The sequence below is a fragment of the Lagenorhynchus albirostris genome, chromosome 7, assembly GCF_949774975.1.
Source record: "Lagenorhynchus albirostris chromosome 7, mLagAlb1.1, whole genome shotgun sequence".
NCBI lineage: Eukaryota > Metazoa > Chordata > Mammalia > Artiodactyla > Delphinidae > Lagenorhynchus > Lagenorhynchus albirostris.
Genome location: NC_083101.1, coordinates 12,132,964 through 12,149,590, shown reverse-complemented (window position 1 = coordinate 12,149,590; position 16,627 = coordinate 12,132,964). Strand labels below are relative to the sequence as shown.

The 16,627-nt window shown below is 39.4% G+C and overlaps 1 protein-coding gene across 11 annotated transcripts in view; it reads right to left on the bottom strand.

The window, feature by feature from the left end:
- Positions 1 to 16,627, bottom strand: part of STRBP (spermatid perinuclear RNA binding protein) — a 137,140-nt gene that overhangs the window by 55,877 nt on the left and 64,636 nt on the right. For all 11 annotated transcript variants that reach the window (XR_009541501.1, XR_009541499.1, XR_009541500.1 and 8 more), the window contains exon 2: positions 1,007 to 1,175. Coding sequence is in view for 8 of the 11 variants with exons in the window: in XM_060154391.1 (XP_060010374.1) it covers positions 1,007 to 1,009 (3 nt within the window). In the remaining 3 variants the exon portion in view is untranslated. The remainder of the gene's footprint in view (positions 1 to 1,006; positions 1,176 to 16,627) is intronic.

The following is a 16,627-nucleotide window of genomic DNA, read 5'->3' as shown; positions in this document are numbered from 1 at the left end:
TTTATATGGGAAGAAACACAAGTTACAGTGTCATTTTTCACATCTCACCATAAACGTAAATGACAGAGAAAATCCCAAGTTAACATTTTTTTCCCACCATCCAGAACTAAAATATTAGTAGAATTCCTTCTTTAAAGAGTAAGTCAACTAAGTTATAACCTCTAAAACAAATTTTTTAAAAATCAAATGTCATTTAAAGAAATACCATCAGACTTGCTAAACAACATATTTCAAACATACTGATGATTAATATTTTTGTGCTTTTTCCCTCACTTACAACATCTTTTTAAAGCCTTTTCTCACTTATGGAAAAATTCACACAGCATCCTCCAGAACCAAAATATGAGGAGAAAAATATTCAGCACATTTTACCAATTAAAAAGTTAGGGACCAGATGTTATGACCTCATCTAACATCTCAAATTCAATTTAAGTATTAACTTTCCACAAAAAGCAAGGTTTCCATGATATTCAGTTCAGTGCCCTCAATACACTCAACACCTGACCCTATTATTTTAAAATTAAAAGCATGTGAAAAAAGGTGTCTTTTTGAGTTAAATACTCACACATTTTATAAACTCCAAACCCTTCATATCATTACTTAAAGGACTGGTTCAGGATTTTTAATTTCCATGGGAAAAAACCTGAATTTCAGGTAGAAAGCTAGAGAAAAATTACATAATTTCAAGTTCAAGGTCACCTTAGCCATTTGTATCAGTTTGCTAATGCCAGTTTTATTAGAAAATATTATTTATGAGCATTCCCTCCTTTGTATTTAATAATTTACGGCCTGCAGGCTCATGGGGCTCCATCTTGTGGTTTAAAGGGCTCGTAATAAATCTGAACTCATTTGCTTTGCTTAAATAGTAGAATGCCATCTTTAGCTGATACACTGGAGCAAAAAATTACCACCACTTTTTTTCACTTGCCCTCACTGTTAACGGTTTCAACTTCAAGCGACTGAGATCTTTGGTAACTAAATTAAGGAAACATAAATAATAACCTACCATGGTTTTCTACAGTATTTTAGCTTCTTCTTCCGATCCTTTTCCCTCTTTCTTGTCGTCTTCACTAGACACTGTTTTCTGTGACAGTACCTCCTCATAAGCCTGAGTCCCCTGACAGCTCAGAGTCAATACGGCAAAGGTGTTTGAAGACTTGTTCTCTAGAATACACCTGCAAAAGAAAAAGAAAAACAACTTTTCAAAAATGCTTATTTAGAATTAGTTTCATATCAGAGTGTGGAACCCATAAACGTGTTATTGACAAAAATGAAACAATCTTTATAGAGGAAAATTACTTCATTTTAAACAAAAAGCTAATACATCCTTTGAAGGCGTGGGCCCAAGAGCCTAAGTGATATGGCCAGAAAAATAACCCTCCTGGTAGCCATAATGTGGCAGCTGGCTGACTTGCACTCAATGAGATGAATACATTAACAGACAGAGATTCATTAAAGAAGTACAACCAGAAAAAGTAATACTACTACTGGTGGCAAAAATGTTGCAATTAACCATGAGATTTTCAATAGAAACTGGCATTAGTCAGACCTATCTGAAAAGTAGATAAGACACCTGAAAATATAACACTGTTGATTGTAACCATGAAGCTTTTCCATTTGATACTGCCATCAGATTTACAGCAAATGTTGGAACCACGTTTCATCTTTAATCATTTTAGGCCTAAAATTCAGAATGCTTTTTTGGCTCTGCTCCCCTAACCCCCAAGAGACCCTACTTCCCTCTCAACCTATATGCACTGTTATGCCAGACTCCTGAATATTCACTAAATCCTGATTTCATTACCCATGAATGACTCTCACCAGAATCCCACAGTATATTTCTGCCCAGAGGCCTAAACACCATTCTATTACCCCTTTGTTCCACTTTTATAAGATTTTATTCCAGATAAGGTAAAAAATAAGCTTTTCTGAGCGCTGAAGTCCTTATATAAGCCCAGTGGTAAAAAAACAAAAAAACTAGAGGGAGACCATTAAAATAGAACATATGCCTTACATGGTTATCAGGAGTAACACACACCACAGGATATGTAAACACACACAAAGAAAGAGCTCCCTCTTCATCTAAATATCTTTCCTTTAAATTCTCCCTTAAATAATGAAACCCCCTTTTACTTTTATTTTTTTTTTTTGCAGTATGCGGGCCTCTCACTGTTGTGGCCTTTCCCGTTGCAGAGCACAGGCTCTGGACGCACAGGCTCAGCGGCCGTGGCTCACGGGCCCAGCCGCTCCGCGGCATGTGGGATCTTCCCGGACCGGGGCACGAACCCGTGTCCCCTGCATCGGCAGGCGGACTCTCGACCACTGCGCCACCAGGGAAGCCCCCCCCCCTTTTACTTCTATCTACAATTATTTCCTATCAGTTGCTCTCTTAAAGAAAAAAATCCTTTTTGAATTCTTGGGACCAGGAAAGTTAAAGGTGACATTTAACTCTCCCCAATACTACAAATGAAAAAACAGACCCACATTTACAGTCAAATGATACTCAGTTGTGACCTACATGCAACACTATTCATATCTTATAATAACCAACTTCCCTGACTCTGACTTAACAAAATCCACCTGAAATAAGCTAGTGAAGATTGATATTTTTTTAAATTATGTAACAACGAATAGATAGAACTTACTTTGATTACTACACATATCAAATCAAGGTAAGGAGGGAACACATAATGCTGCAATTCATAAGGTCCTTTTATATAACAAAGTTAAGAAACAAACTAAAACATGATCCCATGGTAAGAGATATCTCAAAGATCCTCCTGTCACTAAAATTATACCTTTTGTATAAAGATCGCACTATACAATTTAGAGTCTTTGGCACTTCCCATTCCCAACCCTACTCCATTCTAGAAGATTCAACCATTCAGTACTTAGCTGTGAATCCTGCAGCCAAAGATTGCTGCACTGATGAGAACTGAACTAAACTGCTCACAGGTGAGAACTGAAAACAAAGTCCACAAGCTGCTCGCTATAAAAAGGTAAAACCAATAAGTCAAACATATTAAGAAAGTTGACTGAAAGCAGAAAAAGAGGGAAGAATGTTAAGTAAAAGCTGATGTAGTGGAGAAAGAGTGGATCACCAATAGCACTTTTCAGTCATCAGTATGGAGAGTAACCACCCTACCTATACATCAAGAAGCTCTGGGCTCATTCTTGCCGCTTTTATTCAACATAGTTTTGGAAGTCCTAGCCACAGCAATCAGTGAATAAAAAGAAATAAAACAAATCCAAACTGGAAAGGAAGTAAAACCGTCCCTGTTTGCAGATGACATGATACTATATATGGAAACCCCTAAACATATCACCAGAAAACTACTAGAGCTCATCAGTGAATTTGGTAAAGTTGCAGGATACAAAATTAATACGGAAATCTGTTGCATTCCTATACACTAACAATGAAGTAAGAAAAAGAGAAATTAAGGAAACAACCCCATTTACCATCAAATCAAAAAGAATAAAATACCTAGGAATAAATCTACCTAAGAAGGCAAAAGACCTGTACTCTGAGAACTACAAGACACTGATGACAGAAACTGAAGATGACACAAACAGAAAGATATACCATGTTCTTGGATTGGAAGAATCAATACTATTAAAATGGCCATACTACCCAAGGCAATCTACAGACTCAATACAATTCCTATCAAATTACCAATGGCATTTTCCACAGAACTAGAACAAAAAATTTTTTAATTTGTATGGAAACACAAAAGACCCCGAATAGCCAAAACAATCTTGAGAAAGAACAGAGCTGGAAGAATCAAGTTCCCTGGCTTCCGACTATGCTACAAAGCTACAGTAATCAAAACAGTATGGTACTGCCACAAAAACAGACGCATAGATCAATGGAACAGGGTAGACAGCCCAGAAATAAACCCACGCACTTATGGTCAGCTAATGTATGACAAAGGAGGCAAGAATATTCAATGGAGAAAAGACAGTCTCTTCAGTAAGTGGTGCTGGGAAAACTGGACAGCTGCATGTAAAACAATAAAATTAGAACATTCTCTAACACCATACACAAAAATAAACTCAAAATGGATTAAAGACCTGTATATAAGACTGGATACTATAAAACTCCTAGAGGAAAACATAGGCAGAACGCTCTTTGACATAAATTGCAGCAATGTTTTTTTGGATCCGTCTTCTGAAGTAAAGGAAATAAAAGCAAAAATAAACAAATGGGACCTAGTTAAACTTAAAAGCTTTTGCATAGCAAAGGAGACCATCGACAAAACGAAAAGACAACCTACTGAATGGGAGAGAATATTTGCAAACCATATGATGGATAAGGTTAATAACCAACATATGTAAATGGCTCACACAACTCAATATCAAATAAACAACCCAATTTAAAAGCGGCAGAAGAAATGAATAGACATTTTTCTAAAGAGGAAATGCAGATGGCCAACAGGCACATGAAAAGATGCTCAACAGAGCTAATCATCAGTGAAATGCAAATCAAAACCACAATGAGATATCATCTCACACCTGTCAGAATGGCTATCATAACAAAGAACACAAATAACAAATGTTGGCGAGGACGTGGAGAAAAGGGACCCCTCAAACACTGTTGGAGGGAATGTAAACTGGTGCAGCCACTGTGGAAAACAGTGTAAAGGTTTCTCAAAAAACTAAAAATAGAACTACCTTATGACCCAGCAATTCCAGTCCTGGGAATACATCTAAAAAAACCCAAAAACACTAATTCGAAAAGATACACACACCCGAATGTTCATAGCAGAATTATTTACAATTACCAAGATATGGAAGCAACGTAAGTGTCCACCAACAGATGAATGGATAAAGAAGATGTGGTATATATGTACTCGGCTGGCCAAAAGGTTCGTCTGGTTTTTTCCCATAAGACGGCTCTAGTAGCACTTAGTTGTCTTTAACTTCATTCAAAACAATTTTGTTAGATTGTATGCGACAGCTGTCACATCAGCTTGCATTTAAAAAAAGACTTAAGGAGACACAGGTTTGAGCCCTGGTCCCAGAGGATCCCACATGCCGTAGAGCAACTAAGCCTGTGTGCCACAACTACTGAGACTACACTCTGAGAAGCTCATGCACTGCAACAAGGAGTAGCCCCCGCTCTCCACAACTAGAGAAAGCCCACACGCAGCAGTGAAGACCCAACGCAGCCAATAAATAAATAATTTAAAAAATTAAAAACACTTGGAGTTTTAAATAAAGACTTATCAAAATGGGTGAATTTTTGTGTAGCCATTTTAATACTGAAGATGGAAGAAAAAAGCAACATTTTTAGCATATTATGCTTTATTATTTCAAGAAAGGTAAAAACGCACTGAAACGCAAAAAAGAAAAAAGATTTGTGCACTGTATGGAAAAGGTGCTGTGACTGATCAAACGTGTCAGAGTGGTTTGCAAAGTTTCGTGCTGGAGATTTCTTGCTGGACGATGCTCCATGGTCAGGTAGACCAGTTGAAGTTGATAGTGATCAAATCGAAACAATACTTGAGAACAGTGAACATTATACCACATGGGAGATAGCGGACATACTCAAAAGTACCCAAATCAAGCGCTGAAAATCATTTGCACCAGCTTGGTTATGCTCATCACTTTGATGTTTGGGTTCCACATAGGTTAAGCGAAAAAAACCTTCTTGACCGTATTTCTGCAGCAATTCTCTACTTAAACATAATGAAAACGTTCCGTTTTTAAAACAAATGTGATGGGTGATGAAAAGTGGATACTGTACAATAATGTGGAATGGAAGAGATCATGGGGCAAGTGAGATGAACCACCACCAACCACACCAAAGAAGGTGATGTTGTGTATATGGAAGGGAGTCCTCTATTATGAGCTCCTTCTGGAAAACCAAATGATTAATTCCAACAAGTACTGCTCCCAATTAGACCAACTGAAAGCGGCACTTGACGAAAAGTGTCCAGAATTAGTCAACAGAAAACGCATAATCTTCCATCAGGATAACACAAGACTGCATGTTTCTTTCATGACCAGGCAAAAACTGTTACTGTTTGGCTGGGAAGTTCTGATTCATCTACCATACCCATCAGACATTGAATCTTCGGATTTCCATTTATTTTGGTCTTCACAAAATTCTCTTAATGGAAAAAATTTCAATTTCCTGGAAGACGGTAAAAGGCACCTGGAACAGTTCTTTGCTCAAAAATACAAAATTAAAAAAAAAATACAAAATTTTTGGGAAGATGGAATTATGAATTTGCCTGAAAAATGGCAGAAGGTAGTGGAACGAAATGGTGAATATGTTGTTCAATAAAGTTCTTGGTGAAAGTGAAAAATGTGTCTTTTATTTTTACTTAAAAATCGAAGGAACTTTTTGGCCAACCCAATACAATGGACTACTACTCAGCCATAAAAAAGAACAAAATTTTGCCCTTTGTTGCAACATGGATGGACTTAGAGGGCATTATGCTAAGTGAAATAAGTCAGAAAGAGAAAGACAAATACTGTATGATATCACTTATATGTGGAATCTAAAAAATACAACAAACTAGTGAACACAACACAAAAAGAAGCAGACTCACAGATACAGAGAATAAACTAGTGGTTACTGGCAGGGGGTGGGGGGACAAAACAGTGGTGGGGGAGTAGGAGATACAAACTATTGGGTATAAGATACAAACTATTGGGTATAAGATAGGCCACAAGGATGTACTGTACAACACGGGGAATATAGCCAATATTTTGTAATAACTGTAAATGGAGTGTAGCCTTTTAAAATTGTATAAAAAATTAAATTTTTTTTTTAAAAAGCAGCTCTGGGAACTTCAGGGTATTATAGCATAGTGCAATAATTCATGATATCATCTCAGAATCATAATCTGTCAATGCTGTAAAAGGAACTTAGAAATCATCTGGTCCAATTCCACCTACCCCTCAGTTTAAAGTGAACTACAATCAGAGATATTCAAGAAGTCACACAACTAATCAGGGACAAAGCGTGGTCCAAAACCTAAGTCATAGCCCAATGATTTTTCCCTACCATATCTGACTGAAAAAAAAAAAAAGTTATATTTGGTAGACTGTGAGCTGATAGAAACTGCAACACATTTTTAAAGAGTTTCTCTCTAAAAAAGTGATTAACTTAGTGGATAAAATTCTGGCCTTGAAATTTTAAAAAAGACTCAACTTCACCATTTAATAGCTCTGTGACCTTAGAAAGTTATGTGACTCAAAATCACTTAATTTCCTTGGGTCTCAGTTTCCTTAACCTATACAGTGAGAAAATATTCCACTACTAATTAACAGCTAACAGTTATGGGACTCACATTCTGTACCAGGCACTGTTCTAAGAGCTTTTGATATATTAATTCATTTAATCCTCACAACAATCTTTTTTTTTAATTTATTTGGCTGCATCGGGTCCCAGTTGCGGCACGCGGGATCTTCATTGCGGCATGCAGGTTGTGGTGCGTGGGCTCCAGAGCGCACAGGCTCAGTAGCTGTGGCGTGTGGGCTTAGATGTCCTGTGGCATGTGGGATCTTAGTTCCCCAACAAGGGACTGAACCCGAGTCCCCTGCATTGGAAGGTAGATTCGTAACCACTGGACCACCAGGGAAGTCCCACAACAATCTTAATATCTCCACTTAACATATAAGGAAGCTAGAGCATAAAGAGACAATATAATCTAATTAAAATCACAAAGCAAAAGTACATACCAGAGCTAAGATTCAAACCAAGGCAATCCTTTCCATAATATTTTTGCTCTAAAGGCACTTGCACTTCTGTTAGTGGATAAACTTTAGCTCTTTCAACAAATATGTCTATGTGAATTACAAAGGCCATATAGGACACCGGCTTTGGAGTCAGGTCTAGATTCAACTACCAACTTCGTTGCCACTTCACTTCTCTTAGCCAGAGCTTCCTCACCTGTGCAATGAGGTGAACAGTATTTACTTCAAACTAAATGAGACAGGTTGTTAAAAATACTTAAAAGTATTTGGCATATAGTATATGCTCAATATATGGCTTCAGAAGGGAAAAAAACCTCAAGTATCAAATAAAATGTTTTGCTTATATATCAGATATACGTTCTCTGATATATATATCAGATATATATTTCTCTGAAAAACAGAGCTCAGAAAAACATTAGCTGTGTTCTACTTATTAAGTAAGAGTAGTTGTATGCAGAGGGTGGAGTGTGTATATATGGGCATGTGTGTGCCTGTGTATCACTTTTTTTATTAACTACTATTTTTTTCAATTAATAGACATTGTTTTTTTAGAGCAGCCTTAGGTTTACAGAAAGATTGAGTGGGAAATAGAAAGAATCCCATATACCACTTCTTCCTAACACACACACAGTTTCCCCTATTATTAACATCTTGCATTAGTGTGGTACATTTGTTACAACTAATGAACCAATGTTAATACAATATTATTAACTAAAGACCACAGTTTACATCAGGGTTCATTCTTTGTGTTATACCTTCTCTGAGTCTTGACAAAAGGATTATGACATGCACCCACCATTACAGAATCATCCAGAACAGTTTCACTGCCCTAAAAATCTCAGGCTCCACCTATTTGACCCTCCCTCTTCCAAATGTCACATAGTTGAAATCATACAGTATGTAGTCTTTTCACTAAGCAATATGCACTTAAGATTCCTCCATGCCGGGACTTCCTTGGTGGAGCAGTGGTTAAGAATCTGCCTGCCAAAGGCAGGGGACACGGGTTCGAGCCCTGGTCCAGGAAGATGCCGCAGGGCAACTAAGCTCGTGCACCACAACTACTGAGCCTGCGATCTAGAGCCCGCGCTCTAGAGCCCACGTGCCACAACTACTGAAGCCCACGTGCCTAGAGCCCATGCTCCGCAACAAGAGAAGCCACCGCAATGAGAAACCTGCGCACTGCAACGAGGAGTAGCCCCCGCTCACCACAACCAGAGAAAGCCTGCGCACAGCAACAAAGACCCAACGCAGCCATAAATTAAATAAATATTTTTTAAAAAAGATTCCTCCATGTCATTTCTTTTTATCACTGAAAAATATTCCACTGTCTGGATATACCACAGTTTGTTTATCCATTCACCTATCAAGTTTTGGCAATTATGAATAAAGCTGCTGTAAACATTCGTGTGCAGGTTTTCAACCCATTTGGGTAAATACCAAGGAGTATGACCACAGGATCATATGGTGAAACTATGTTTAGTTTTGTAAGAAACTTCCATACTGTCTTTCATCCAAAGTAGCTGTACCATTTTGCATTCCCACCAGGAAAGAATGAGAGTTCCTGCTGCTCCACATCCTCATCAGCATTTGGTGCTGTCCAAGTTTGGGTCTTCAGCCATTCTAATAGGTGTGTAATGGTATCTCACTATCATCTGAAATTGAAATTCCTTGATGACGTATGATGTTGAGCATCTTTTCATATGCTTATTTGCCATGTGTATACCTTCTTTAGTGAGGTGTCTGTTCAGGTCTTCTGCCCTTTTTTAATTGGGTTGTCTGTTTAATTTTACGACTTCTTTGTATATTTTGGATACCAGTCCTTTATCTGATACGTGTTTTGCGAAGATTTTCTCCCAGTCTGGTACTTGTCTTCTCATCCTCTTAAGAGTGTCTTTCGGGCTTCCCTGGTGGCGCAGTGGTTGGGGGTCCGCCTGCCGATGCAGGGGACGCGGGTTCGTGCCCCGGTCCAGGAAGATCCCACATGCCGTGGAGCGGCTGGGCCCGTGAGCCATGGCCACTGAGCCTGCACGTCCGGAGCCTGTGCTCCGCAACGGGAGAGGCCACAACAGTGAGAGGCCCATGTACCACAAAAAAAATTAAAAAATAAATAAAAAAGAGTGTCTTTCATAAAACAGAAGTTTTTAGTTTTAATGAATCCCAGCTTATCAAATTTTTCTTTCATGGATCATATTTTTGGTGGCGTTGTATGTCCTTTTTAACTAACCTTTAAAGGTGAAAGCTTTAGATGTCAGGCTACCCAGCCCACAAAGCTAGGTTTTTGTAATGTATGAAATCTCAAAACTGGAGAATGACGATGCTTTCTATATTCAAACTATAAAATTTAGTCAAATATTTAGGAATTTTTCTGAAATGCAATTAGGAGAAAATATTAAAAATTAAGGCAAAAAATATTTAAATATACCTACTTTCTTGAAAAATTCCAAATAATGTCTTGTAAACAGTGTGACATAGAATCCAAGAAATTATTTACTCTCAAAATAATAACTGAATAGAAAACTTTAAATTTTGCTAATACTAACATCTGCAACCTCTCCAGAAGGAGCTATGTGAAAATCAAATATCCAGGCTCTACTTCTCCATTACAAAAGAACAATCACATGTCCACTATATTAAAGATGGGCAAATAAAATTAGAAAAAGATACCTCACTGATACGCCAAAGAGGATTACTTTAAGATAAAGAGATTTACCAGTAAATAGATACTAATTGCCTGTTCTGTAACTTGGTACTGTGCTTGATAGCACAGGGCATATGAAAATGAACCAATTCAGATACATTAAGAGAAGAGCAAATACATATAAATTCAATACTTCCTCCAAATCCCTTCAAATAAACTAAACTTTCCCTACGTGGTGGCATTCAGTTTCTGTACAATACTAATGTGAAAAGAATACTGAATTTCCGTACTTTCCTCAGAAAATTTCCTTTTATTTTCTATATTAAAACGGCACTAGGGGAATGCTAAACTGAAAAACCTTTAAATTACTTATACCTACTCCAAAAATCCAGCTCTTCATCCCTACCCCAAAACACCTATAATGATGGAAAAGCTCAATCCCACCACATCACTTGAAGCCTTGCAACACTGGGCTCAGGCCAAAAGGTCCCTGCTCAATTAACAATTTAAACAAGGATTGCACAACGGCTGCAGCGCTAACATAAAATGCACTGTACAAGCCGGCTAGGTCAATCAGAATGCTTTCTGAACACTTACTGTCAGTGAGCAGGATGAAAAAGATGTTATCAAGTAACCAATCCAAGGAAGTGGTGACAGGAAACCACATCTCCTCACTGAAAGCACACACACTAGCCCTTCCTCATTCCTGATGGAATAGTGACAGAAGTGAAAGAACTCTATCCACCAGTTAGACAACTCATTTGGTTAAAGAACCAAAATTTAGTGCATCTCAACAAGTCTTTATTGAGAACCTACAATAAGCCAGCCACTGTTCTAGGCACTTAGGATGCATCAGTGAACAAAACAGACAAAAAGCCCTGCTCTTGTGTTTAAGTCCAGAGTTGGGGAAACAACCAAAAAACAGTAAATGTAAAAACAAGTAATTTAAACAGTATGTGAGAAGGTGTGAGGTGCTATGGAAAAGAGCAGGGGACAGCACACGTACGTGCAGGTACTATACAGAGGAGGGTGCGATTTTAAATAGATGGTCAGTCCTCATGGAGAAGGTGATGCCTGAGCAAACCTTGATGGGGTGAGGGAGTGAGCCATGCAGAGATCTCAGGAACGAGCATTCCTGGCAGGGGACGAAGACTGTGCCTGGTTAGATAGAGGCACAGGAGGCCACTGTGGCTGGACGGCTGGAGTAGGCTGGGTGGGGAGAGAAGGGCAATGAGGACTGAGGGTGGGAGTGAGGAACCACATCATACAGGGCAGAGGTTGGCAAACTTTTTCTTTAAAGGACCAGATAAAAAGTACTTTAGGCTTTTGAGCCATAAGGTCTCTACTACTCAACGCTGCCTTTGTAGTGCAAATGTAGCCATAACACAGTGTGCAAACAAATGGGTGTGGCTGTATTCCAATACAACTTTATTTATGGGCACTGAAATTTCAACTTCATATGATGTTCATGTCACAGAGTATCAGGTTTTTTTTTTTTTCAACCATTTAAAAATGTAAAAATCATTCTTAGCCCACAGGTCACACAAAAACAGGCAATGGGTCTTCCCTGGTGGCACAGTGGTTTAAAGTCCACCTGCCGATGCGGGGGACGCGGGTTCGTGCCCCGGTCTGGGAGGATCCCACGTGCCGCGGAGTGGCTGGGTCCATGAGCCATGGCCGCGGAGCCTGTGCGTCCGGAGCCTGTGCTCCGCAGCGGGAGGGGTCACAGCGGTGAGAGGCCCGCAAACCGCAAAATAAAAAAATTAAAAAAAAAACAAAACAAAAAACAGGCAATGGATCCAAATGTGGTCCAGGGGCCACCGTTTGTCAATTCCTAAAACAGGAGGTCCTTCTAGTCATCTTAAGGACTATGGCTTTTACTCTGAGTGAGACACGGAACCCTTAGAGGGTTTTGAGCAGAGCACTGACAATATCTGACTCATGTTTTTAAAAGATCACTATGCTTGCTATGTTGAAATACATTGTAGAGAGGGCAAGGGTGGAAGGAAGGAGACCACTAAGAAAGTTTAGCAATCAGAGAATAGATACATTCTGAAGGGAAAGATGGCATGTCTTCCTAGTAGAATGGATGTGGAGTGGGAGCGAGGTGGAGGCGTCAAGATTGACTTCAAGGTTTTTGGCCTGAGCAACTGAGTTAGGGAAGGTGCAGGGAGAGGCGGTTTGGGGATTAAGAACAGGAATTCAGGTTTGGACATGTTGAGCTGGAGATAATTATTAGATATACAAGTAGGCAACTATAGCATATGAACCTATAGTTTAGAAGAGAGATCTGGATTAGGTTATAAATTTGGTACTTTTCAGCATATAGGTAGTATGCAAAGCCACAAGATCACCAAGGGAGTAGGTGCACCAACGAACAGGAAAAAGAGGCACAACTAGCCAGAGAAGTGCCTGAGAGATACCAGGAAAACGAAGACTGTGCTGTTCTGAGAACCATGTAAAGAAAACATAAATGAGGCAAACTCTCTGAATTCAAAACAGGAAAAGGGATACAGCATGAGAATGGAAATCCTGAGTTTCAGTCTTTGTTTTACTACTAAAGATGTTTATAACTCAAAGATATAGAAGTCTTGTATACTACTGTGAATAGTTTTGCCATGTTTTACTATTTACAGGAATCTATCTTCTCCTAAACTATTCTATCCCACTTCAGCCCATCTTTGGGGAAAATTTTACTTTGAGAACATCAAGCTCCCCTTCAAAACCTTCAATGATGGGGACTTCCCAGGTGGCGCAGGGTTTAAGACTCCGCGCTCCCAATGCAGGGGGCCTGGGTTCGACCCCTGGTCAGGTAACTAGATCCCACATGAATGCCGCAACTAAGCCTGTGTGCCACAACTAAGGAGCCCACCTGCTGCAACTAAGACCAGTGCAAATTAATTAATTAATTGAAATAAAATAAAGTAATAAATAAAATTTTAGAAAAACTTTCATTGACTACTCAATAGCTTAACTGGCATTCCAAATACTGGGTGTCACCAAGGCCCTCCATAATACAACACGTATGCAATTCTGTCCCTGTCATTTCTCTCATCACTGTAGTTCCAGCCAAAAAGAGAATAATGAATCTTCCCCAGAATACCATACAATGTGCTACCGCTAAGCTCCAAGTTAAACCCTTCCCTTACCTGGACTGCAACTTCTACTCCACTATGATTTGCCCTTGTTCTATTCATCAAATGTCCATCTCAAATCTACCCTTCCAGGAAGTCTTACCTAATACTTGAGGTTAATATAAATTTCTTCTTTCTTTGAGCCATCCAGTCCTTTTTCAACTTCCTTTATGACATTTCTATTACTCAGTTTTAGTTATTTTTATCACAAGCTCCTTAATGAAATTACTTACCTTTATCTCCACAGCACCTACAGTGCCCTGCACTCAGGAGAGGCTCAATAAAAATCTGAATTCAACCCGAGATTTCTCTTTCCTTAGAGAGTGCCATTAACTGTAGAATCCAAGAAGGCTCCATCTGAAATGTCACTCTCTCTTCCCATATATTTCCACAGCTGTCATCATCATAGTAACTTACAGGCAATTTCTGACTCTTCTTCCATAAGCACAATTTCCACTGTTTATTTGCCTTATTTCACCCATCTTAGATTAATCCCCCAAACTTCCTTCCACTCCTTCAGGACGGACTTTAGTACTTAGTTCATCTCTAATTCCTGGCATAATTCTTAGTAATTTCCAGAACCACATAGATGATCCTTCTAAAATCCTTGTATTCTTTTCCTCCAATGTTCTCATCTCCTTTCCTACCCGAGGTACCCACTCCCCACCAGGACCCATAATCTACTAGCCCAACCACCTTTCAGAGTCCCTCACCCTTTGCATGCCCTCACTTCTGTCCTTATCCAACTGAAATTACACAATCCATCATCTATCACTGATTTTCACCAGCAATTTCCTTTGTTATCCTACCCTGGCAAAACCCCAACCCTGATCATACCCAACACTCTTAACTATACCCCACCAGTAACCCTGGAATGTGGCAGGGGGGTGAGGGGGAAATCACATAATAGTGCTAATTGGTTCTTTTTTTTTTTTAAGGTGTTTTTTTTTTTGATGTGGACCATTTTTAAAGTCCTTATTGAATTTGTTACAGAATTGCTTCTGTTTTATGTTTTGGTTTTTTGGCCGAGAGGCATGTGGGAGCTTAGCTCCCTGACAAGGAATCAAACCCATACCCTCTGCATTGGAAGGCGAAGTCTTAACCACTGGACCACCAGGGAAGTCCCAGTTCTTTTTCTAAATTCATGATTTAACTTCAAAAGGCCCAATAATCAACAGTTCCCAAACAGGGGTGGTACTGCAACCCTGGGGGATTTAAAAACGTGAGGTAAAGTTTGCTGGTTGTCACAATGACTAGGTGGGTAATCCTGGCATTGGGTACCCTGGGATGCTAAACACCTGCAACGCCCAAGGAGCCCCATTAAAAAAAACAAATATTCATTCACTTCCCACTTTCCTAATGATTATTTCACATCTTCTCTTGTCTCATCACATCTGTATTTTCTTCCCATATCCTCGCATTCAACTGGTTATCCTCCTGCTTCCTATTTCATGCAAAATATCAACGTTGCTGCATCTTTTCCCATATATTCTTCCTTCTTTCCTGTTTTACAAATGAACTGTCCCTATTCCTATCTAATGGAAATCCTTCCACTCAAATCCTCTAGATCCTATCCCCTCAAGAATATCACTCCTGTAATCACCCCCCTCCACTCTCTTGAATAACTTTCCTTGACCTCTTGCCTCCCCACGGCCGGATTCTCTGCCTCTCTTAAGGCATAATTCTTTGAGTTCACACTTCTGGTTTCCATTTCCTCTCCTCCCATTCTCTCTTAAATTCACCCCAATCAGCCTCTCACCCCAATGCTCCACCGAAACAGCTCTTGTCAAGTCCCATAGGACTTCCATGGAGTTCAATGCTGTGAACGATTCTCGGCCCTCATTTTAGTCAACTTCTCAGCAAGAGCTGACACAGCTGACTGCTCCCTGCTTAACCATTTTACTTCCCTTGGCTCCCATCCAGTACACTACCCTCTTTGCTCTCCCCCTACTTCATAAATTACTCTGCCATCTCCCTTCTTTCTTATATCCACAGCCTAAATGCTGGAGTGCCTCTGGACACACACCTCACTCTTAATCTCTTTACTATTCTACACACACTCCCTTAGCAATATCATCCAGGCTTGATGCTTTAAATTCCATGTGTACACTGAGGACTCCCAAATTTATATCACCCTGAGTTTCAGACTCACATTCAAGTACACAATCAACATACCCACCTAGATGTCTAATAAACATCTTAAACTTAATATGTCCCAGACCAACTCGTGACCTCCTCCCTCAAAAAAACAAAACTAAAACGAGATTTGCTACTCACTCCCAGTCTTCCCTCTCTCAAAAGAAGGCAAATACCCCATCCTACAGCAGCTCATGCCAAAGACCTGGGGAGTCATCCTTGACACCTCTCTTCCTCTCACATCCACATCTGATCCATCACCAAATCCTTCACTTTTACCTTGTTCTCTTGCTTCCCCACCTAGAGTTTATTCTCAGCAAGAGTAACCAGTGTTCCCTTTAAAATTTAAATTATGTCATGTCACAGCCAAGACATGAAAGCAACCTAAATATCCACCAATAGACAGATGGATAAAGAAGATGTGGTACATATATACAATGGAAAATTACTCAGCTATAAAAAAGAATGAAATAATGTCATTTGCAGCAACATGGATGGACCTAGAGATTATCATACTAAGTGAAGTAAGTCAGACACAGAAAGATAAATATCATATGATATCACTTATATTGTGGAATCTAAAAAATGATACAAATGAACATATTCACAAAATATAAACAGACTCACAGACATAGAAAAACTTATGGTTACCAAAGGGGAATGGTTGGGGGGGGGAGGGAAAAATTAGGAGTTGAGATTAACATATACACACTACTATATATAAAATAGAAAATCAGGGACTTCCCTGGTGGCACAGTGGTTGAGACTCCACGCTCCCAATGCAGGGGGCCCGGGTTCAATCCCTGGTCAGGGAACTAGATTCCACATGCATGCTGCAACTGAGAGTTCCCATGACACAAGTAGGGAGCCAGCAAGCCACAACTAATGAGCCCACTGGCCGCAACTAAGGCCTGGCGCAACCAAATAAATAAAATATTTTTTTAAAAAATTAGTCAACAAGGACCTACTGTATAGCACAGGGAACTCTACTCAATACTTTATAATAACCTAT